The sequence below is a fragment of the Coturnix japonica genome, chromosome 8 (genome assembly GCF_054131305.1).
Source record: "Coturnix japonica strain WE chromosome 8, WE-NBRP24, whole genome shotgun sequence".
Lineage (NCBI taxonomy): Eukaryota > Metazoa > Chordata > Aves > Galliformes > Phasianidae > Coturnix > Coturnix japonica.
In genome coordinates, this window is record NC_140670.1 from 4,895,625 (window position 1) to 4,921,633 (window position 26,009).

The following is a 26,009-nucleotide window of genomic DNA, read 5'->3' on the forward strand; positions in this document are numbered from 1 at the left end:
TTCTTCTGAAGACATAGAAGCTCCTCCAGTCCACAACAAAATTGAAGCAAAACACAAAAACTAATTCCTAGCTGGAAGAGTTTGACCAGACCATATCGACCATTCTAACATTTTCCTCTTCTGAGACAGAAAACAGAGCAGAAGGTCCAGAATATATGAGGAAAGGGGAAAGCCCCAGGAGAAATGCAGGCTGCAGAAACGCAGCTGTGCAAGTTGCCAAAGCCCAGATAGCCAGGTGGAAAAGCCAGTAGTTACAAGGTCTTGTGTGTGCAGGGGGAAAAGTGGTTACAAGGCAAATCACTGAGGCTTGGCATCAAAGTCTGAGAGTCAGTGCTCAGGAAAATTACGGCGATAAAGCTGAGAAATTACTGCTGGGAGGCAGTACCAGCAAGCCATAGACATGTGCTTTAGAAGCTCTGGCAAATGGGGATAAAGGCTTGCTTCTATTAATTACAAAGGCCACAACATCTAGAGAGTTTGTCGTGCTAACAAGACTGTTGTTTTACCAGGTAACACCAGGCCTCTGAGGCACTCCTCAGCTGGGCACAAGTTGCTTTATCACCCCTTGAATGAGGGGTCCTAAGCACCTGAGCAAATCCTTCAAAAAGTCCCCAGACACCGCTGATTCTGATGGAAAACATCGGTGGCAGAGGGAGAACTACTGCACTAGGTGAAGGGATCTACCTCAGCCTTTTAACACTTCATTTCCCTATAAACTCAGATCAACTAGGGGGGGGACCACATTCTCCTTCCCAGTGAAGAGATGCCCATGGGAAAGAGACTGCTCTGCAGAATGCTAACAACGTAAGCATTCTCCCAGTAAGGAGAAGAGCAATGGACGCAGGACTTAGAACTTTCCAAGGTTCCCCAGTCTTTGCAATGAAGCAGAACTCTTAGCTCAAAGCCACTCGATTGTATGAATATGTCAGAAGAGAAAAAACAAAGTTAAGGAAAGAAGTAGCTGCAATTAGTTCTCTCAGGGAATGAACAGGTCCTAAAACAGAATGTTTTAATAGGAAAGAAGCTCTCTCTATATATATATAGGCAAGAGAAAGTCACATATACACGACATTAACTCGAATTCCTATTAAATTTACTTCATGCATGCCAAGGCAGAACTGACAGGAGCAAGGTGAACTGAAAAATAAAATTAGAGAGCCAGCCCAATTAGCATGTCAAAGTCACCAGGGCATTTCTCGAGTGCCCTACGCCAGCCCAATGTCACGCAGCACTGCCAGCACTTCAGAGCAGCCCACTTTCTGACCTCTCAACCCTTAAGACTCTGACTTTTTCTATTTCTCCTGCAGATTCTGAACAACAACTTGTTAAATCTGGAATCCTTGCTAGGATAACTGCCAGCTTCTGGTTGCTTGTATAGGATTGAGCAAGAGGCTCCATGATTGGGTACATGACTCACACTACCCCTTTAAATTAACAATACCTGAGAATTTATCAAACACCTGTGATTAACCCAAGGTATGTTTGTAAGTCATTCAGAAGCTAAACTGATAGCTGTTTCTTCCTAATCTAATTGGTTTCTTACAGATAACAGCACACTAAGCAACATCTGTAAGAAAAAGACATGCATAATCATTGATTTTCCACTGTATCTTCATTTCCTCACAGATTTATTTTCCTCAAAGTTCAACACTGTTTCATAGTGAACATTGTTTCTTGCACTGTCCCTTGAGCTCTCCACTGCCATCAGTGTTACCATCATCTCCAGCTACTTCAAGGTTCAGTTCTTACAGCAAAGCCCTAAGCACATCTAGGATACTATATTTGTAACACTGGAATGCAATCACAAAAACATGAAAGCTATTTGGTGATACAGTGAATATTCAATGTACATGGAACATATTGAAATCTAGGTATCAAACAGTCAGAACTTCATACAGACTGCTACGGTCATTTCAAACAGCCATTGCCCCATAGAAAAGAGATAAAATGGAAATAAATGTTCTTTAAAAAACTAAGGTTGTTAAAAAACTAAACATGAGTAGTTTCTATGCAACAACTCTACTTATCAGAGACAGATCTTAATCCAATTCATGTAGTACTCTGTCTAAATGGCCTTCACGTACAGTTAGATTAAAATCAACCTCAGCATACAGAGAAGCCTGAATCTTTCATGAGGCATCTTTTGCAATCTAATGTCTTAGTTTCAGTCAGGACAGAATTCTTCAGAGTGACTGGTATGATGCTGTGTGTGGTTCTAGCAGAAGAACAGTGCTGATAACACACTGATGTTTGTAGCTGTTGCTAAGTGGTGCTGTACAGAGCCAAGGCCATGCACAGCAAAGGGCCCAGGGAGCTGGAACAGAATGAGGATGGATGACTTAAAGTGTCCAAAGGGATATTCCATACTGTATGACATCAGGCAGAAGGAGTTTGGGAGTTCATCATCTCTTCCGCTGCTCAGGGGCTAACTGGGCATTGGTCATCAGAGCAATTGCTTGTGCGTCACTTTATACACATATACAGTCACAGCTATTTTCCTTATCCTTTTCTCTATCTTATTAAATAGTTTTATCTCAACCCACGGGCTCCACCTTTTTTTTTTTTCCCCCCTCAACTCTCTCTCCTGTCCCCCTTGGAAGAGGGGAGTGAGCCAACAACTGTGCACTGATGAACCACAACACCTAATCTAAAACAAGTCTTCCTCTTTGTGCCTTATCAATACAGGTGCCTCTCTCCTGGAGATAAATACTTAATCTTTGGTCCTATGCAGAGCAGCAGCACTCCAGCCTTGAATGGAGGAACATCCCTGCAACTGAACCTCTCTTGAGAAGTAGTTGGAATTGAGATCAGTCTTAAACACTAACAACATTAGAAGCAGCAAGGTGTTAACCACAACAACAGATTGCACCAAGTTCTGACCATAACTGCTTTTTTGGAGTCACTGTGCTCTTCACACCTGAAACCACAAGTGGAGTCTCCACTGAAAATAAACCCAAGTGGAAGTGCTTGTCTGACCATGTGTAAATCTCAGGCCAGGTGTACTCAGAAATCACCAGTACCAGCCCTCTCCAATAAGTTGTTTGTTCAACTTATTTCCCGCACGAGCTGCTAAGCATCACACACTGCTGCAGTGGGGACACTGTAACTAGAATAAGATGAGAGAGTTTGAAATCTGAATTTCTACACTCCGTCCTTCTCAGGGAGGTTTCAGTCAGAACCCTCTGTTGAGTATAGGAATGACTTGCAGCGTAGAAACTCAAAATACTCAACTCATTTTACTTCCTTCCCAATACTGTACCTCAAAAGCCAGAACATGGAGAAATTGCCAAGCAGGGTACCCAGGTGTGTGCTGGGGATACAGGGCTGCACAGGACCCAGCCTTGTGCCACCACCATGTGTCTGTGCTGCCCACCCTAGCTCCAGAAACCCTTTAAGCAAACCACCACGTTGCACTCAAGTCTTTCTCCACAGCAAGCTAGAGGATGCGACATCCACCTGTGCCTGAAGGCTCTGCTCCACCAACCTCATTTTGTCCATCACCAATTTCAGTTGCTGGCCACCAACAAAAACTAAGGAGTATTGACACAAGCCACGAGGAGAAGCCTCGACATCAGTGACCAACCTAATGGCTAAGCTTCAGAAAACCTCATTTTCCTCCATCTGGATGACTTTGACTTCTGTGTTTACTCTGAGAACATCTGAAAAGGGTAAAAAATGGGTGGAACACTTGGAGTTCTACATAACCCACGTCAGCTGTGGTGTAGAGGGGCCCAAATCCTTTACAAGGTCATGTAAGGGGAACTGAAGCACAAAGGGAGCTTTGAGGCTCAGAGCTTCACCCTGGGCAGCCGAGAGCTCCATTTACCAGTCACAGGTTTACACTGCATAAACCAGGGAGGATAACAGGGGTTTGATGACAGTTCTGAATGCATAATCCATCTCCGTCAAGGTGAATATATACATATATATATTTAAAATACATCTAAGTATGTTATTTTGCTGCCTGTTTAAAAAATATCCACAAAACGTCAGCAAAACTCCCAACATAAGCAGCTTTCAAAATATTATTTACAATCTTATTGTATTAAATGTTTCTTCCAAGTCTAAACTGACAACAGCAACGCTAGCAAAATGAAGTGTTTAGTTGCTAGAAAATGCTGCAAAAACAACTTCAGGAAAATATTAGTCTTCTGCATTGAATTTTGGGGAATCACAAAGCTTTGTTTCTCTGGCTTTACTCATGAAATGCCTAAAAATGTTGCTCCTCAGAATGGTTGAAGGGCAATATCATCATCATACTGCAGCCCTCTGCTTAGCCAGCCTGAGCATCCACATGCAGCTGGGTAGAAATCAGTGTGCTCCTCAGCACGTTTTGCACTGCTTGGGCATTGTGGCCAGTCATGGTTTCCTCTGCTGTTCACAGTTTGTTCCTGATTCATGCTCCACTAGCTCCCTGAGTTGTAATGCACCTAAAGGGACTATTTGCATGTGGATGTTCACATCCACTGTGCTGGAATAACACCAATCACTTCACATGGCTGCTTTATCTGCCCTCTACTGCAGCTGTCTTTGCATTCCCCTGAGAGAGGAGGCAAAAATCTGACAACAATTCATTGCATTTCCCAAAAAAGGCAAACGTTAAGCCCTGCAACATTGTGAGCTGCAATGCAACAGCAAGTAGCAACCAGTATGACAGCAGAAGCCTTCAGCTTAGACTAATAATTGGTGGCTCGCCTCCTCACACCAAGGTATAATGCACGCTTCTGAGAACAACATATTGATTTCTCCAGCTGAAAGGAATATAACATGGAGTACAAGCAGTGGTGCAAGAGGTGTATTCAACAATTACTTTGCTAATGCAAACAAGAACAGCCCACACCAACTCCACTGGGTACGAAATGAAATGAGCAGTCCTACGACACTCCTTGCTGCTTCTGAAATGTAACAACATGATAGATGTTCCTAATTTTACCTTCTTTGGTTAAAAGACCCGCTTTAATTTCCTGTTTGTTTCTTTTGGGGTTTGGTATTACTGCTCCATAAATTTGAATTTCACTGTATTATGCAGAGAGCTACAAAGGAGGGAAATATGCAACACAGCTGAGACTGGTTACTTCATTACTTCCTCTTCTCAAAAACTCCCTTGGTTCCAGAGTCCCACTGAAAGGCAGTGAGCTGGAACCAGCCCTCCTTGAAAGAAGTCATCCATATCTTGCTCTTCCCAGACCCATGGTGCACAGCTAATCAATGCTGTTTCCATTTACACCATGAAAGTTAAAGCTGTCACACCAAGATATCCATCCTCTCCTCATGACAATAAGAAAGGGACCATTTGTAACTTGTGTGTGAGTTATTTTTCAGCACATTAAATAATTGTGCTTCATTGAAGAAATGCCCTACGCAAAGCAATGCTGAGGAAAAAGGGTATAAGGGCCACAACTTCAGCGGTGTCATCTTCTAGTCATATTGAAAACATGTTTTGCTTCCTTCTTTGGTTCCACTAGACTTCAGTGCATGAGGCACAGTTTTCATGGCTTTATAAAAGGCAACAAAATGTACAAAGGACCACATTTTACAAACATCTGCCCAGTATTCTGCATGCAAGGGGGAAGAAACACGCATGGGATATGCATTCCTATTTCTCAGTGTAAATGCAGTGACCCTCTCCTTTCCCTTCCTCCTTACCACCCAAGGCAGAGGAAAGCCTCATTATAGGAAGCAGTGCCTTTCTGTCTCCTCCATGCCTTATAAAAATGATCAATTTCTTGGGCAGAAGATAAGTCCTGCCATTACCATCAAGTTCCTTTCCCTATCTCAAGTAAAGCTGAGCATATTTAAGGACTCTGTGCAAAGCCCTCAGTATTGGCTGAACAGCAGAATCTGGCTTGAACAAATGAAAATTTGTTCAACCTCAAAGATATTTTACGTTGAACCTCAAAGGTATTTTAGCTGCATCTAAGGCTAAAGGATAGGACAGAACATCAACCTGACAGTGGGACAGACTATGACCCTGGATAATGTGGGCTGCCTAAGTCCATTACAGGTTGTAATGAAGAAACAGTTTTGATTCCTAAATATACTCTGCCCTTTTATAGGAGAAAGAGGAAGAAAGAGAATCTCAAAAATACATTATTTAGTTTAGTGCATTATTGCTAAATGAATTCCCTGCCTTAATTTGCTCTAAAAGTAGACACAACACATTAGAAACCACATTTAAACTTTTGTTCCATCCCCACTGTTCCCAAACCATGGTCTGACAGGCAACACTGGAGCCAAATTGGGTTTCCTATGCATGGAGGCAGCCGCCCCATAGCCATTTTTTGTCCACAGTGCTGAGGCCAACATCTGTTTCTGCCTGGAAAACGCACTGAGTTGCAAGCTGTTGTCACCAGCTGGCACAGGAGCCAGCACATCCCGACCCTGAATCTGGCACTGTCCCTGCAGACCCAAGGTCAGTGACTGCTCCGGTACTGGGAGCACAGGGCAACGAGTCAGCAGACGCCCAAGCTTTGTAGAGGGGAAGCCTCCAGGAATGCTTATTTTTGGAGGTGGAGCCATTGAAGACAGACATCTACCCACATGCAGGAGAGCTGATGGTAACAAGGAAAGCCAGCAAGTTAGCTGGTGAAAGTTAACGGTGATGTCAGGCCACAGATTGACTGTCAATGAACCAGGGTAGAAAAACCAATAGTTTGCCTGCTGACCATAATAACGGATTCACGGATAACGAACATGAACTGTGCAGAATTAACTGAGCAGTAAGTAATTAGAAAGAGGATAGCTAGGCAACAGACTGGAATTAATTAATCAGCTACTCTGACTAAAAATCAATGGACAGTTAAATCAAGTAAAATTTAAGTAAAAAAAATAAAATGATGGAGAAAGTCAATTGCATGGGGTCGATGCAGACTCCATGCAGATGGGGGAGGGGGAGGCAGAAATTAAGCTGCCTGCTGGAAATCAGTATTGCTAACATAAGGAAAGAGTATTGCAGATCTATGATGGGCCACGCACACTTCTTTTCACATATAGTTTTTGTAGAACTGCAATCTCTATCTGAACAGCTCACGTCCTGTGATGTTACCAGAATGCATCAAACACAAACCAACTGCTGCATCCCAGGGCGCTTCACTTTAAGGGACTGCCTGCCCTAACTGCTTCCCTGCAAAGAGAGAGCAGCGCACCTCCAATGCACTGATGTGGAAGGGGAGGCACTTTGATTTGCTTTGCAAGTACAGGGATCAAAAGATCTCCCGCACAACAGCGCATCAACCTTGACAGCTTTGCTGGGAGGAAACACAGCCAGCAACCAACTGTTCACATAATGTCACGTCACCACACCATAAAATTTCTGTGAAACTGCAAGCAACTTTTTGTAAGGATATGGGTTTTTAATTAAATTTCATTGAAATGCATGAAAAGTAGCCTCTCTTCTTCCCATCCTTCTTGAATATCTGATTTATTTTGTTTTTCTTAGTGGAAAGCTGCCTATGGAACACTAATTCTCCTTCATAAATCCAAAAAGCCATCCCACAATTATTAAAATGGCAATCAGTTCCTCACAAAAATGAAATGGGAAGTAAACACTGTAAATCTCCATGTATGTTTTATATATTTTCTTCATTTGCAACAAATTTTGTACGCTTATTCAGAGAAGTTATTTGTATTGCCACGAGGATCAAAACCAATTTCCTAATCTATCAAGAGGAATAAAAGAGCACATTAATTGAATATACTCAGCCACTCTTGAAGTAACCTCCAATGAAATATATTTTCTTTTTGTAGTCTGAATCAAAGAAGAGTGCCTACCCTTCCATATGCAAATATACTTCTCCCCAGGAACAGAATTTAATGGCAGAAAAAGCACGGAAAGCACTACATATTTACCAAGGCAGGTAATTCTGCACATTGAGTTCACCAGTTTCTTCCACTTTGGCAGCTTCTGTAGGGTTTTCAGCAGGTGACAATCAGTTCTGACCAAGCACGTAAGCCTTAGAGCATCAAATCAAACAGCACCTACCACAGCTTTTGCTCCCTTCTGTATCTCTGTAGGTTTTGTCTGTTGATAGAAAATATTATCCTTTTACCTCGATTTCTCTCATTAACCATACAAAGGGAACCACAACTTTATCAGCCTGCACACATATAAATCACAGGCTCCACTCTCACCCTGCCAACAATTGCTCTGGCTTACAATGGGTTTTGGAAGAGAATTACATTGGCGTAATGTAATTCATTAAAGCAATGGTGGGTAAACTTTTAGTCCAAATATGCACTGAAACAGAAGAAATGGAAAACTATGACTTTAAATAGCAAAAATGACTTTTGTCAGTAGAGGGAGAACAACATAAATACTTCACAAAGTGATAAAAAGAGTTCAAACCATCTTACTTTGAACTTTGCTACAAAGCTGCTCTACAGAAAACGTTACCAGATCTTTCCACTGCCTACAACTTATTCCAAACTTTTGTCCAAAGGGTAATGAAACATGAAACTAAAATCACATTAATAATTCACAACACAATAAAACTTCAGATTACTAACAGAGAATACAAAGAATTAACCCTACACCAGAACACCTTCATCTATCTCTCATGCAGTGACTAGATGTATTAGTATTTAATTGATGAGATCTACTGTGGGCTTTAAAGCATTTTTGAAGTGTATCTCAATATTAGTCCTGAAAAGAAAAACAGAACAACACTAGGAAATACCATTTCAGTCACAAGACATAGCACTGCTAATGGACAGCTGACTATTTCCTTACCAGACAGGGATGGCACATTGATCCAGAGATTACTTCATGAGTTTTCTAAACTGCAAAGAAAAGTGAATTATATCTTATATCTTTTGTGGAAAATTACAACTTGGATTTAAGGGTGTACAAGCGCGGAACTGACCTTATTTCAACAGACACAAGATTGCTTGTCATGATAGTTGATAAATCTCCCTCCTATACCATCAGGGAAAACCTTCACCTCCAGTAAAAGATCACTCACAAAAGTGCATGCCAGCAACACCAGGCACATTATTCACACTTCCCAGCCCTGAACAACAAACTGAAACCAGAAGGGATGGGAATAGGAGAGTGCATCTGTTCCACTGATGCCCTGATTTAGGACATCAGCATTTTCCTCTGCAGTGGTATCATAAGTTTTCCCAGCAATGAGCTATTTTTGCACTTGTCTTCCCTCTAAATTACAAACGTAGTCAGTTATTTTTGTTTTATATTATTTCTGAGATATTTCAGAGTCTTATTTTTCAGCATGAGTTGTAACATCGATTGGAGGAGAGTTATCTGAAAGACACAGGTCTCCATCGAAAGATCCCTTCATGCCTATTTCCCAGGACTTTCTAAACCAAGAACCAAGCACAGCCCTGGCTATTCCCCAGAAGCCTGCAGCTGAGTGGGGAGCTGACTTCCAGGCTTTGTCATCTATGTCAGTGCCTTCCTAGCACACGCCTTGCTCCTCACAGGGACTGTCCCCCTTTTTTGGGGTTGCTTAGATGCAGTGAGATGTGCTGAGATCGGGTGACCTCCTAACACCACAGATGTCCACTCGCACCCTAATGTGGAAAATGCAAATCAGATAGCTGAGGCGGTCTGTCCACATTACAGCCCCCCAAGCATATGGAGTCCAGAGGGCAGCTAATATTTCATTCCTAATGCTGGACATCTGCTATCAAAGCTGCTGATGAAGAATCAAATGACAGGAGCAGGGATCAAAGTGCTCTTTGGTGCGCAGAGCAGGAGGCTTTGGGGAGATGCTAACCCAACCCTGTGTGCTCTAACCCATCAGCTCCCATCTGGCATGTAAGCCTGAGGATGATGAGCACTTAACGTACTGGAAAGATGGCTCTTCTCATTTTCAGCACAGCTCTGAGATCAAGCTGCAAGTCATCTGCTGTAAAATTCATGTTCAGAAAGCAACTGACCTCATCTTTCCACCACACTGGCAAACCAGGTTCAAGCATCTGTAACGTTTCCACCTGACAGACAGCAATGATGGAATGCCCCAAGCTCCCACTTGACAGCACGTGGAAAACCTGTAAATCCCCCCTATTATTCCTGGGGTACGTTTACAACAGGACTGGGCTTTGCCTTCACCTTCCCAAACCCTCCAAGCCAAGGACAGCACAATACAAAACAGAATTGTGCCAGTCCCCGATCCTTGTTGTCCTTCAGATGTGGGATACACCAGCAGTTCCACTTAAGGCTAAAGTTTCAAACTCTCCGGGGTCTCTAGAGGCCACGTTTTGGGATAAGTTTCACTCCTGCCCCATTACAGGGTCGAAAGCCATATACCCTAATCTTGTGTATGACACTCAAGTACAGTCCCATGCTCCTATCTCCATAATCCTCTAAGATTGCAGATGGAAGGCCAAAGTTCTCAGCAGTGCCCAACTCCCTGAATGCTGCGAGGATTAGGAACACATCCTTAAAGTCATTTTAGGGTCAGTATGAACTATATGAATCAGCCATCCTTAGAAACACATAAAGCCAAAATCAACACACCCTTCACTTATCCTGATAACCCATTATTGAACCAAAGCACTCCTAGAGCAGACAGCCAGCCGCTCGTTTCCATTCACAGACTACATAGGAGGAGGATTTAGCCACTACCAAGCAATCTCTTCCTATGGATGATGAACTCACTGTTAAGAGGAAAACCTGTTTTATTGACAGTTGCTTACTTCAATTTCCAGGTTTTGTACTCACAAGGAAAAGGCTGCCCAGTAATGGCTTGTGGGCAAGGCAGGTTTTCCAAGTGGAGGACTCTCTGTTTGATGTATCATGACTACAGCTGCAGATGGACCAAGATGTTCACAAGGCTCCCCCTGGTACCAAATGAGTTCCTCAGGGAGTGCTGATGCTACACATCATTCCATCTTTCCTCCTGGTGACTCCAGCACTCCCCCTTCCAATGCTGGCAAGCAGAAGAAGGCTCTGATGAGTGAAGGTTGGTATGTAAAGCTCAGGAGGTGGCTTTATTGGATGGATGGCACACAAACTCAGTCAACAGGGAGCCCTGCAGTTACCTGCTGTTCCCTCATCCTTGTTTCTGGGAGACAGGATCAGACCCCTACAGAGTCAGAAATTTCATTTTGGAAAGCTTCACTAAAGATTTCCTATTAAGGATGACAGAAACATATTAAAAATGTAAATAAAACTTATATCAAAGGCTGTTTTGTTGCATTCTGCTCAGTATGGAAATAAGGCCATTTCAATTTTACCACATCAGTAACTCCATTCCTAATGCCTTTCTGCTTTCCTCCAGCAGCTGAGTCTTGTGGTTATCTATTAAGATATCCAATGCCTAGTATTTCATGGATTAAGGATAAAATGGATTTCTGTTATCAAAAAGACACTTTCGATTACTATTATTACAACTGTGAGATACTGCAAATACCACACCAATAGTGGCAAATAAGAAGTTAGCTCACATATAACCCCAGGACCTTAATTGAATGTTTAATACACAGACACAAAAATGAAAGCTACGCGAAAGGGCACAGGCAAGTTCATTACCCAAGGAAAATAAACACCCTGGCAACAGAAACACCTGCCAGCAGGGGTATGCTTTGAGAAGCCATTGCAGCCCATGGAAGGGAGGCATCTCCTCATTCTAACGCTTGCTTGTTCCCTAAGCACAGAGCTGTGATTACTGACTGTTGCCATTACTGGAGGCTCTCATTTAGCTTGCAGACAAGAAACGATGTCTAGCACAGAGTAGGGAGGCAGCACCCACAGCCTGGTCCAGAGCTGTTCCTTTAGCAGCCAGAGGTGTCTCCAGGGCCACGTTTTCCATCTTCTGGATTTTATTAATTCATCCCCCCACATGACTGGCCCAGGAGGCAACAGCCTGCAAGCTTCCCTTGTTTGAAATGCCAGTAGGTGTCACTGTGGGCAATGCTATAGGGGAAGCCAGTGGAAAAGAGTTTAAATCAAAGGGAAAACACCCATCAAATTAATTAACATTCAACATAATTGCTAATTATATTTTTCTGCTTTCACAGATAAAGTGCAGACAATGCACCTTCTACAGATAAAAGGAGCCTTACTAGAAGCAACTCACTTTTTTCTGCTTTATACCATGTGGGGGTAGAGTCTGGAATCATGCAACATCTGCAAATAAGGTTGGATTTTGTTTCCTTGGTTCCAGAAAACAAAAATGAGGCAAGTCAGGCAAGCTCACTGCCACCAACGTGAGCCTGTGTATGGATGTAATCCATGATATATGGGTTAAAATAAGGCATTTTTGGAAACTGCTATTAGATTACGCTCACAGAAGATGATCTCACAGGACAAAAATAGCCATGAGATCTCCTTGCAGGCTTCCCATTACAGCAAGCTGAAGCCCCCAGTCTCATTCTCCCCTGCACAAAGTAAATACCTCATTGATGCAGAGACAAAGCTTAGGTGACACGTGTCCCAGCTGTCAGAACAGCTCCAGCAGGTGCTGCTATCAGCCCCAGAGGTGCTCCTTGCTAATCAGGCTGCTGGGCCTGAGCTGATGCAGGAGGCATTGAGACAGTGACAGCTGTGTGCAGCTTTCCTCTTGGGTAGATCACTGAGAGAAAACAATGCTGTACCATGTTAAGTACAACTAAGCAACAGAAGTATTAACACTCTACTTTTGTTAGCTGTATGAATTTGTACTCTGCCCATCATGCTGGAACAAGATGGAGCCAAACTTTCAAACTTACTTAAAGACAGTAAATAGGCAGGTGTTTGTCCATTCCTTCCAGCCTCTTCACACAAACAAAGCCACAATAGGTTTCAATATCGAGGCATGCCACAATGACTCTTACAAACTGCTGTGAGCTAGTAGGTGATGGAACACAAAGCACGTGGCTGGATCACACAGGAGACATCTACTGGGATCTTTGGAGGTTTGCTGTGACCACTCATTCAAATCCATCTTGCAAGCTTAACAAAGAATCTGTTCATCTGCTCACAGAAATGACACATTACAGACTTCCTTAAGTCCCTTTTTCATATCTATGAAATTCTGGAAATCATCGAAGATTAGAAGCAAAACCAGAGGTTATTTTGTTAATGGTATTTTTTTTTTGTGTTTGTCTGTTTTGTTTTTCTCTTTTGGCTGTGATGGACAGGATGAAAAATCCATTTACAGATAGTACAGAAATACATTCCAGATAGGTCGGAGCTGGGTTTAATCCAAGCTGTCAGAGCAACCAGGTATGGTCATCATCAAATGTGGCAGCTTTGTAAATGAGCACCTTATCACGGAGTCATCACAAAGAGGATTTAATCTCCACTCAACCCATGGTTACAAAATATATATGTAATAATAGTAAAAAAGCAGTGGCTTTCCCATCCTTACTGCAGGACACTGCTGAACAGCCAGGAGAGCTAATGCTTTATGCCGATGAGCAGCCTATAGCTTTTGTAGGTGGGGAGGCACGTTCCTGCACTTCAGCTACCTCCTCTTCTCGATCCATTATAATACTCAGCTACTGTTATAATTGCCATGAATATATTTAGCCAAGATGGGAATATTGAACTATTACTAAAGAAAAAGCCCATGATGAGCAGAACACAAGCATAATGAATTCTAGAGTTACACTAAATGGCACTACAAGATTGCCCTAGTTGCATTAACATTCATGTTCTAAGGTATTTCTTTGCATACTGGGGATTTAATTCATGTTCCATTGGTGCCATTTGATCTCTGCATTCTACACTGAGCAGAGGCCAGGGCTCCACTGCAGCCTTTGACCTACTGAAGCCAAAAGGAGAGTTCCTGTTCCATCTTCTTTTTGATCTTCTTGTTTTCTTTCACATGAAAAAGCAGTCTTAAGTTAAAAAAACCAACAAACAAAACAACCATGTTCTAGCTAGACTGAACCATTCAGCTGATGAAATTTTGAGTGCTTATACAGAACTCACTCATCACTTGCATGAAGAACTCACTAGATACGTGTTTGTCTTGCCTTGGGCCCAGTCTCATACTGGAGGGTCGTACTCTGCTGTGTGCAAAAGGCATAGTCTCAAAGTTATCCTTTCTCATCCCCAGACTTTCGAGAAGTTACTCTGAACATCAGTGAATGGCTTCTTGCAAACAAAGGAAGGAGTTGTGTGGCATCAGACACATGCTCAGCATCCTCTGTCCATTGCAAGCAGGTGCTTCAGCAAGAACAGGGAAAAGATGTAAGACTTAATTACTGTGGGAAGAAACATCACCTTCATTTTTACCAAAGCAATCAGGATGGTAACTCTAATGTACAAATGCATGTTGAGGGTTTTGATATATTGTCAGGACCAGGGAATATTCAAACAATTCCTTTCCTCTGCTGTGATAATTAAGGGTGAGGTCAGTCATCATTGCCTTTAAAGTGCCTAAACAGGCTGCAGAAAAGCAGAATAAGAAAAGCTTTTATCAAAATGATACCTTTTATCCCAATGCAAATGTTAGAGCAATTTTTAAGTTAGCATCACTACACAGTCATGTCATCAGGTAGAAGAAAACATGACTGTTTTTCTGTTTCTCCCTGGTATATTCTAGAATCATATTTAGGTAATTTATCTGTATTTTACACCCTGACAAAGAAAGATGATGATCTATTTTCCAATTAGCTTAGCACTCCTTGATATTTTTTTTTCTTATGCAGGAGTTCTTTGAACTGCTGCAATTTGCAGTAGAAAATACAGCATATATACACTGAATGTACACACATTTCACTGATCAAAACATGCTGGTAGGCATCAGCTCCATAGCAGCGTCAGTCAAAGGCCCTATGCTCAAAAGTGCATAGGCTTAAAGGTCAAAAAAAAAGCATCATATACTCAAGAGGAAGATGCAGTTCTATTCCATTGCTCTCAACATTGCAGCTGACTACTTTGTCGTATTGCTGCACATTATATTTTCCAACTGCCTTTTTTTCCTAATGTGTGAGGTTGTTTTTTTCTTTGCAGTAGACCCAAAATGCTTATTTTCTGGAGTATGTTTTCATAAATATTAATTTCTCAAATGAGATAAGAAGAAAATAGATCCATCAGAAATTGAAATTCTGACTGTATATAAAACAATGGCAATTTGAATCTGTTTCACTTCCCCCACACGTAGCACTTCAACTATATCCCAAAGCTCCTTTGGTAAATATTAAACATACTCTATTAGAGCGCTAGCTCTAATAGAAAATAAAAATCTTTCCTAACCCAAACTTCTTGCTCTTCCTTGCTTTTATTGTAATTCCCCTCGTTTGCACTTCTAGGCCAGAGCGTTATACATTTGTTGCCAGTCACCTTTGGTCCAAGCATAATCTGCCATCGAGCTCTACATTCAGGAAACAGCTGTCAGCTGCAGAATGGGTCAGCTGAGGACTACATAAGGCCTAAGGATGATCCTTAGTCTTATTTGGAAAAAGCACTGATTACACTGAAAGCTAATTAACTTTGTGTATTTCTCCCATTCTACCGACTGCTAACCATGTGATTTCACATAAAAAGAGTACTGCACTCAGACTACATTAATTAAATGGAGGCATCACAGGAGTTTCTAATCTGTATTAAATTCACAAGGTGGAGAAAGAAGGATGGTTGGCATCTTAGCGTGGAAGCTGTCAAAGCACAGGCCCCGCAATGGAAAAAGAAAGAAACAGAATAAAACCCCAAGAAACAAAAGACAAAGTGGAAAGAAGTTCTCATCAAAGAAATTTACAGTGGCATTAATTAAATGGCTTAAGACGTGTTGCTGCAATCCAAGCTTTCAGCACTTGGAGATCATTCTCCCAGAACACGCTCTATGTGCACCCAGTGAGCTGCCCCAACAGAGTTCAGGCTTGGCATAATCAGCCTGTAGTATTTAACACATTTCTCTGCCCTTGTACTGCTCAAAGAGTTTGGCAGCTTCTTTAGTCTACTACAACACACGCTTTGGGATCAATGAGGTTGCCAAACCAAGGCCTCCTGGGATACGGGAAAGCACATTACCAGCACTTAGGACTCCATAACACAATAAGTTAAGATTCTGAGATAGCACTTCTAGTGAGAGTTTCCAAAACAGACATGGAATATAAGGAACCCAGGGTCTAAATACAATCCCAACCCAGAATGGGCATTAAAAGGACAAAGCCTAGGACTTGTTAATTAAGTGGCTGGTATCCCTGATTTTGGGGAATTTTGTATTAAATCATATTTAAGAGTACACACTTCAGCAGAGGTATCTACAGCCCTGGATACATAATACATAGGAAAAAATATATTTGATGTAGTAAGGTTTGACATTATCTGTGAAAAGGAACAATATTTTTCTGCTCAGATTCATACATAACATCTGATGTGGATTAACACACTAAATCTGAAACAGTGAAGGAACATCAAGTACACAGGATTTAGAAAATCTCACAGTTAGAAATGGATGTGAAACCGTATTTCAACCCCTTTCTATGCATTTGTAACTATAAAACTTCTAAATCATATGATCACCTATTATTCTCTCCAGGCCCTCTGCATTCTTACCACTTTCCCCTATCTTGAAAGCCTTATGTAAATCAAGAAACCCAAGACAGGTACGAAGATTACACATCCATCCCCAACATGCAGACAAAGCAATCTCACTCTTTGAAACGAGATTACTAGTTTAACTTGGGGAAAAAAACTTTAGAAAAATCACCTGTAGGCCAGCAGCTGCAAGGAATAATTGGAGATTAATGGATAAGCCATCAAAATCATACACTAGTGGAAATGGTTTCCAAAAAGAGAAGGTCGAACAACCTTAATTATAAGGTATTGTTAACCGTAATACTGATACTCAATATAAATCTTTCAAGGACATAAGCTTTATGTTTGAATGACACAAAGGATATACCTAAAGGAGGAAAAGGCTATGAGAAAGGAAACCAACTTCAAGATGGAAATGTGTTGTGGCTTAACCTGGCAGGCAGCTCAGCACCACACGGCTGTTTGCTCATTCCCCCAAGTGGGATGAGGGAGAAAACTGGAAGCAAAACAGAACTCATGGGTTGAAAGAAAAAATAATTACCAAGACAGAAAAGGAAAATAAAAACAACAACAAAAGCCCACCAATGCCCAGCCAATCCCTAAGCTGGTCCCCATTCCTCACAGCTCTATAGCCTCCCACATGCTGTCAGGTGCTATGGAATAAGCCCTTGCCTAACTCAGGCCAGCTGTCCAGGCTCCACCACACCTCCTTGAGCATTCCCAGCACTCAGCAACAACTGCAGCATTGCTGTGCTATTAGCACAGTCTCAGCTGAAACCAGGACACAATGAAATAAGTAATTTTTGTCCTAAGGAAAAACAGAAAGGGAGGTCAGAGCCCACAAGATCTGAGCACTACCCATGCTCGCATCTAGCCCATTCCTGCCCTTGGCCACACTAGGAATAAAGAGGGAAGAAAGTAAGTTAATCCAGCATCTTTATAGTATTGACTGCTCCACTCATCAGCAAACTCACAGAGGGTACACTCAGTCCCTTCATCTATATCACAGATAAAGTTGTTGAAGAGCACCAGTCCCATAACTAACTTCTGGGAGACACCACTTGTCACTAATTTCCACCTGAACATAGAGCCACTGATTGCCACTCTGCTTTATACACTGAATAGTCCAGCCTTCATATTCATATCTCTCCAATTTAGAATTGATGATGTGTAGGACTATGTTAAAGGCCTTGCACGAGTCCAGGTAGGCAACATCTGTTGTTCTTACTTTGTCCACCAAAACCATTAACTCCAACATTGGACACGTTGTCCACATATTTTCAGTGCTTTGACTCACAAGGCTCTTCGAGACTCCTCAGTCCCTAGAGAAACCTATTTCTCTGCTACCATGAGAGAAGATGTGACAGCTCTTAGACTCCAAGACTGGGGCAGACATCGCTTCTTCTCTCATTTCCCATTAAACACATTAAAACAGCTTCACGGTGTCATGAAGTCTGGAGTCTGGAGGCCAGGCCAAGACTCAAAATGAACAGAGCCTCGCTCACATTAATTTCATTCTGGGGGTGTTCCAACACATTTTAGTTTCCAAAAAGTAGTAATTTCCTTCCTTCTGTTACACGCTCCCCACAGAATGTCAAGGCTGCATGATCTTAAAAATGAACTTTACTACAGACACAGAAAAAGGTGCATTTACAAACTGTTTCCAAAAGGAAACAGAGCAAGGATACTTACACAGCTGATTCAGGCATCTGGACACCTGAGACACACAGCACTCGGATGGGGTTAAGGCACACAGTAATGTTTAGGCCACATGCTGGCAACTTACCTCTTCTTACTACATTAATACTTCAATATTTAAACATAAACAAGGCAACTGGCTTTACAAAAAACCCCAACCAACCAAACAAACAAAAAACCAAATAACAGCAACAACAGAGAATCTACTTTGCTACCAGTTCAATGCTGTTAGGTACCAAGACTGTGAATACATGGCAGAGGCAACTGTCACTGAGCAACTGACTTTTAACAAAGAGCTGCCAAGGGTACAACAAAGTCAAGAAGAATTTTTTCAGCTGAAGAAAAGTATATAAAAGCAAGAACTATGGAAGGAAGATGAATAAGATATTGGGGATAATAGAAAAATGTCACTTGTATATTTTTTCTAGAGACTAGTATTATCTCTCACATCTCAAATACACAGTGAAAGAGGGATGATATGATGTTGTTCTACTAAGGATGTTGTTTGTCATGCACAATAACTAATTAATTTGGTCCTTCACCCCCTGCGTAGCGTTAACATCATTAACTTTTGCTTCCCCACCTCTCCCAGACAGTTACCTCTGCCACTAGCTCGGTCTATTTGAAGCAGGGGTGAAGCCGATCACAATGTGTGCATGTGTGACTCAAAACGTAGTAATTTAAACCTGCCTTCTCTACTTATCCAATCATTTGGATCAATCTCATAGGAACTTTGCGTCACTGACGCTTTCTCCCACACATCAAGCTTGTTTTTGGCAAGCAGTTACAAGTACTTTGAGGGGACTATCCTACAGGCAGACAGAGTGACTGTACAAACCACCTCCTTAATACTACCAGAGCCCAAGCAAAACAAACATCAAGTCTGTAGCTGCGGAAACATATTACTCATTGACTGATGCATTATGTTCAGTGAGCACAAGGATAAACAACGCAATAAAATCACAGGCCAAGCAGAGCTGTTTCAACAGAGATGGCATCAAAGCCAAGCTAAATCAACCTCTGCTGAAAGGGTTGCTCGGCTTCCCATGGAGGTGAAAATCACTGCAGTCGTTACATGACATCTTGAAAAATGTAAATAAAGAGTCAACTATACAATGTGTAATTAGAAAACATCTGTGTTACGTTAAGATATATTAATTTAACAAAATTGAGATAGGATACAGAGGCAGGCTTCAGGCACTTGCAGAAGCTGTGCCCAAATCTGGCTATTGTTTGGCTGTAGGTTACACCTACAAGACAAGTGCCAGCTTATGGCAGCTTGGGTCCAGGGAAACTTCAGCCTGGAATTAGGAAAAGGACCTGGAAGTGGGAGCAGCTATAGCCTTGTCAATCCAATAGGTAGCTTGAGTTTGGATTTGTTAATGCTGAGCTCCACATATGTGCTTTGACTTCCACATGCCTATAAACCATGAGCAACTGCAGTGATTTGAGTGATCATACACAAGTCAGAACCACTGCAATTGAAAGGGAAATTCCCCAGTAATTTGTTAATTCTCATTCGAGTCATCTATGCTAAGTGACTCGTGTTAGTATTTCCACCAATTCCAGAAATGAAATTATATCATCAAATATTGACCTTTTTCCTTCTGTCTTCTTAATGCCATCCCCAGGTTTGATTTTGATAATGGGCAATTAAACAGCCTGTTGGTTTTTTGTGGTTTTTTTTTCTCTTTTCTTCAGGGTTTTAGTTAACACTTTTTAGAAATCATCTAAAGAATGTAGGACAGAAGCGTTGCATTAATTCATAGAAGGATATCAGAAGAAAAACTGCACAAAACATTGACATTAAGAAAGATTTTTCCCTGCTTCTAACTGTGTGAATGAGTCACTTTTATTCAACATTTGCTACAGCGACAGGGAGGATAAAGTAAGGCTATTGCTGCCTGGTTTTAGTATGTTGGATACTGTTAAACAAGATGCACTGTGTGATAGTAAGATTTTATAGTTTATGCAAAATACACTAAGTAAAAAGAAAAACAAAACACAAGTAATAACAAGGATGACTCCAAATCAGAAACTGGAAGCAATTTGTTTTGGGAGCCATATCCTGCAGATCACCCAGTAAGGACTGGGAAAAATCTTACAACACGGCTATAGTAGCTGCCCTCAGTGTTTATAATCAACAAGAGTGGTCTTGGACCAACCTACAAATTATTACTACTTTCATGCCTAATTTATTCACTGACTTTTGTTCTGATTCCCCCTTGAAGCTCACTCTCCCTTGAAACTTTTTGTTAACTCTCAAGAAGGAGCTTAGCATTAGTTACGTGATCCAAGCAAATTAACTACCTGTTTCTGATGAGGCGTGTTGTTTGGAGATATGCACATTTAATTTATAGCATAAAGAGGCAATACAGCTCTCTTCTCTAAATCTGAAGGCTTCTCCGGCAGTAAAAGAAATAAAGCTTATCTATGAATATGCAATTAAGTTGCATGACAAACATGTAAATTCATCTGTGTACTAAATAAATAGGCAAAGAAATGTCCTACCAATGCTCTGAAAATCAAGTTAAATGTCAGCAGCTTTGTTTCTTTTACTCAGTGGCAGAGGCAGTACTTCATACAGAGAAACACTTTCCCATAAACATTTATTAGGACTGGCTCTTATTGCAAGGCATGTGTTTAAAACACAAAAAGAAAAGTAACAAGGAATGACATAAAACGCTGTTGTTGTACACAGGTTTCCTACAGTTAAATCACACAAGGCTACATTTTGAAAGGTTTTATTAACAGTTTCTGTAACGTTCAGTAACAAGCAATTTGTCAGGTCCAGAATGGAGAGCTATCTGAACAAACAGCCAGCAACTCACATTTTGCATCCAATTTACACATTTGCTTACAGGACAAGATTTTAAATAAGACTCACTGAGAGCCTGGCACTAATAAGATACCAGTTGCAGCCAGGTAGGCAAGGCACAACTCTAGACTTTCAAATACCTTGACATATATTATAACCATCCATCTCTGCTGTAGTTCTAACAAGAGTAGCTTTTCCATAACACCTCCTTTAAGGCCTGGTTTTGTCCTCTAACATAAGTTTCCCATCAGATCTGGAAGGAAATGGCATTTTCACATGCCCTCTTCTCCACCAGTGACCCAGTGCAGAAGGTTTCCTCTGTGCACAACACAGGAAACAAATGTTTTGATCCTCAATTGGATGGAAATCCAATTAAAGATATGTAAGCCCCGTTCAGAAATGAATTCACTTTTTTCACATGACTCCTCCCATCGTCTTGACATGCTGGAGTAGTCAACCATAACTGGGAGTGAAATCGTGAAGCTGTGCTACCAGAAGGCTCACAAACTTTGAACTCATTAGCTCTCAAAATTAAAAGCACTTACCTCTTCAAGGACATCTGCAAGCTTACTGAGTATCTCCTCAGGAAGGCTCTGGAATGTGGGAACGCTGCAATACAAGAGAAATTTTAATTAATGCATATCTCCGTATATTGTTTAAACTGAGCTGCAGTTATTTCAGATGCCTTTTGCCCTGGTAGAATTTCAGTTGCCAATGATCTTCCACACCAGACTTGATCTCCTGGTCAAGACGGGAGAGAAATGCACCCATGGTGAGGATGAGTAATGTGAAATTGACTGAGTCAACAAAATTCCCAGGCGACATCAAACAAAACACATGGGCACAACATACATTTCTGAGGTAGGGAAGAACCACTGTAACAACTTTAATTAAAAAACGCCTGTCATCAGTAGCCTAATTAGCAATGCAACCACATGAGATATTAGCACAAACATAGCACCGAGATGCTATAGCTCTTTTGAGTTTTATATCCAGGAACATGAGCTGCTTTATCTTGCTCCATTACAAAGCATATGCATAAGATTATGCTCCTAATATTAAATTTAGATCCCTAGAGTGTTGCTCTAGTCTCAGAAACATTGATGATCAGGTGCAAAGCTAGGAGGGAATGGGCCGCTGGAGGGAGATCCCTGCAGAGAAGTAAATAAAACCCTAAATAAATGAGATTTTTCCTTCCATGTGAGGTTTCACATTTTACCATTGATCAAACAACTGCATATAAATTATTTCCCATAAGTTCCAGAACTAGAAACCAAAAAATCAAAACTCACAAGGTTTTTGCAACCCAGAACATGCTGCAGAGCCAGTCTTGTCCTTTGCCTGGGTGATAATCACCCCACCCACGTTCCATGAGCCCTAAGCAGTTTCTAGATACACAATTTGGTGGCTGTTGGTGCATCCAGAAGAAATACAGCCATACAAAGGAAGGGAGGTCTGCAGACTTTGCAGAGAACATGCTAGCAATTAACATTCTGTCCGAGACCAACCTTCCTTTTCACATGAAGTGCTCAGTGAACTTAATTTGAAAGCACAATTAAAGCAAAAATTGCTTTTATTAGCTTAACTGTATGCCACATTGCGCTGGAATTAAAACATATTTCCAGACTTTCTATTTATTAAAAACAAAAACATCTCTCATACTATATATGTATACATATATACACATAATACATATATATTAACAGAAAAACAGATCTGAACATCTTGATGCAGGAAAAAAAAGTGATTATTCAGGCTCTCAACTTTCTTTCCTTCCTTAGAAAGCAGTCTTTTTCAATGGAAATACGTGGCTCCACAATGCAACAAGACCACAAAACAAATAAAGACAATATGTGATCCCCAGGCCTAAGTATATAACAAAAGCTCATTCCACCAACATTTGCATTCTCAAATAAGTAGTAAACTAATAGGAGAAGATAACACTCAAAGACATTCAGGCAAGTTCTATTGTTGTCCTAACAGAGCATTCCTAAACTGCATCGCAAACATGTTGGGTTTTAGAAGGGTAGAACACATTCATTATAGCCCAAACATGCAAAAACACATGGCAACAGCAGGAAATCTCTGAATGAATTATAAGTCATCTTATGGAAATCTCAGGATATTCAATAAACCAGAAAAATTGCCTAATTGCCAGGAAAAGTGCTGAATAATATAACACAGTACTGACAGTCCATACCACAGTATACTTTATTTTCCAATTTAAATAAGATATACTCCTATTTCCCTCATGACAACATTAAGCAGAATCCTAAATTAGATCCTTATCTCCTTCCAAAATCTGCCCATAGCATTTTAAGGTCTGCCTATGAGGATTGATACTTTGAAAAGTACTTCCACTTACAGGTACCTGCACTCACAGGAAAATAAAGCCTGAGCTTAGTAGAAGACATCTGAGTAGCACACTGCTGCAGAGTGAAAAACACATACTGGAAAAGCAAACAGGAGCAGAAGGCACCAAAGAAAAGAAATCTTTAAAGATTTTGTAGCACAGCAACAAGAAAGCAGAGTTACATTCTGTTTTCTACTGTGCTGTGAAACTTCAGTCTGGAAACAGAACATCCAGCATTTCAGTTCAGATGTATCCATTATTTATGATGGAAGAAATCACAGTAAACATGGCTCAGTTTCATTACAAAATGATTTATCCTGTGTCCATGACTAAAAAAGCTGTATTAAGCAAACCCAAACTTCGCCTATGAAGTGTTTTTAACTCCAGTCCATAAAAAAACTTCAATAATGAAGGGTTTAAAACATCCAGGTGATGTTCTCTTCATAACCATCACCTACATAGTGAAACAACCACATCTTCCACAGACTGGCTGCCAGCAACTTGTGTAGCCTTTCCCTCAAGCTGTGTTTGCCACAAGTCTGAAAACCCTGGCCCAGGGACTTCCTCCAGCTGCCTTGTATTCCCAATATTGAAGAGCAATTGTTCCACCTGCACTGAATATGTTACTGAAAGGCAAAGATGTACATTCAGACCCAATTCAGGCAGAGGCATGAATCAGCATCCCTTCTTCTTCATCTTGGCTGAACACCCTGGGCACTCTTAGGTCAGACAGAAGGTGAGCAGGGCCTTCTCTGCTTCTCTCCTTCTGCTGCCTAATCCTTTATACATATTTTGGGGGGGAGGGTGGGGAAATGGTTGTTTCAGTGCAGAAGATGCTCAAGATCTGCTACAAATTCCCCTGTGATGCAAAGAGCTTGTTGGTGATCAGCACCACACCTAATGCCCATAGCAGTAATAGTTTAAAATCACAACCACAAAAACCTCTGCCACATGATGAGATTAATGACATAAATCTGGGTAAAGAATAAAGACACTGAAGTTCTACTCAGCTCCAGGCTCCCCCTACTCCTCAAAGTTTTCTATAGTGACATGGGTACTCAGAAATGTTTCTAACTACTCATTAGTATGATTCCATCCTACTAATGGAACCACTGTCCATTCTGCTACTATTTTATATGCTCCATCTGCAAAAATACAGTCCAAAACCCAGACGAAGAGCAGCCATCCTACAGCGCTACTTTTCAGAACACAATGAGGATAACCAGATCCCTACCCAGGGGTTTCTCCTTGGTTAGTGGCTTCATGGCTCAAGTCTGCATAAACAAATTGAGTTTTACAGCAAATGGCAATAAACTTTCATGTTTTTAAATCAATCTACAAACAGCTCAATGCTTTACTGCTTCCAGTCCTAAGCTCTGCTAGACTTTCCTTTGACTACAAAACAGAACTGAACTAGCTGCATTGGTGGAAGAGCTTCTCAAGCTGGCAATGAGGTAACTTTGTGTTAGCTATATCTCATGGTATTCAGCTGTGGAATGTTTTGTACTTGATGACAATCCATAGACCTCGTGAGGGCACTGTGGGGAATTGCTTGCTGTCAGTAGGAACTGCAGAGCAGCTTTCCTGCTGGCTCTGGAAGCTAACAGGGAGCTCAACATGTTAAACAGAGGATGCCAAAACAGGGAAAAATAAGTGCACAAAAATGTCCATGAGGAATCTCTGTCCAAACACAAAAGCAAAAACATTCCCAGTTTGAAAGGGGGTAGAAGGAGGTTCAGGTCTTGTCTTGATCCCCAGTGATCTGTAGCCTCTGACTTAGACGCAAGCAACATTCCCCGTTAGCAACAGCCACAATCTGCAGGGAAGTACATGAAGTAGGTGACTGCGTAACTTTTCATTCATCCCAGGGGACTACCCCAGTACTAAGCTAGCAAGGGCTTCCAAATTCTCCTGGCTATAATCCAAGGGGCTGATTCTATCCCAAGAAACACTCCCTGGCACAGATGCCAACACTCTGACAGCACATCTGTTTTCTGACATGCATGAAAATGGTGCAGGGTCCTTGGCTGTCTTTTGTATTCAGCCCAACACAAAGGCAGTTATTCACTTTCTAAATGCATTTCAAGACGTGTTTCCTCAACTTTTAAAGGGTGTTCATTAGAAGTCTTCATCTAGCTTCGCCCTTATGGGTTAACGGAGAAACAAAGCCCTTATCTTTTATTACTGGTTGGCACTGTAACAAATGCAGTTGTTGTCACTTTTCTCTGCCTTAGGCCAGATGGGTAAGCATAGTTTAAAAATCAAAATAAATCAGTAACAAGGAATGAAGTCTGTCTGCGTTCCCTGAAACTCCTATTGCACCCAGCTGGAATGAAAGTTGAAAAATGCTAAATGTTTTTGCTCTTGCTTTACCACATTTGAGATGCCCCTAAAGCACTGCCTCTCCTCTCTGAAAGAACAGAGGATAAATCTTACCTAATAGAAGCTACCTCTTCATTTAGGATTTTCACATAAAACAATGTTTTCAACAACTAAAGCTAGAAATGTTCTATAACAGGCAGCCATCCAGAGCCATCAACAGACATGTATAGCTGAAAAAAAAAGGCTGTTAAAGGAATAAACCCTAACTTAAGCTAACAAGGAAGACAACAGTAATACCAAGAAAGGTTTGATTCTGTGTTCTGTAATATGACATTTTGTTCAAGTATAACAAACTGCTTCATAAAAATACAATTTCTTTTTTCCATCAG

General features: G+C 41.2%; 1 protein-coding gene across 1 annotated transcript in view; it reads right to left on the minus strand.

The window, feature by feature from the left end:
• PRKG1 (protein kinase cGMP-dependent 1) overlaps positions 1–26,009 on the minus strand; it is a 304,417-nt gene that overhangs the window by 98,406 nt on the left and 180,002 nt on the right. The window contains exon 5 of the mRNA XM_015866197.3: positions 21,491–21,554. Coding sequence (XP_015721683.1) covers positions 21,491–21,554 — 64 coding nt within the window. The remainder of the gene's footprint in view (positions 1–21,490; positions 21,555–26,009) is intronic.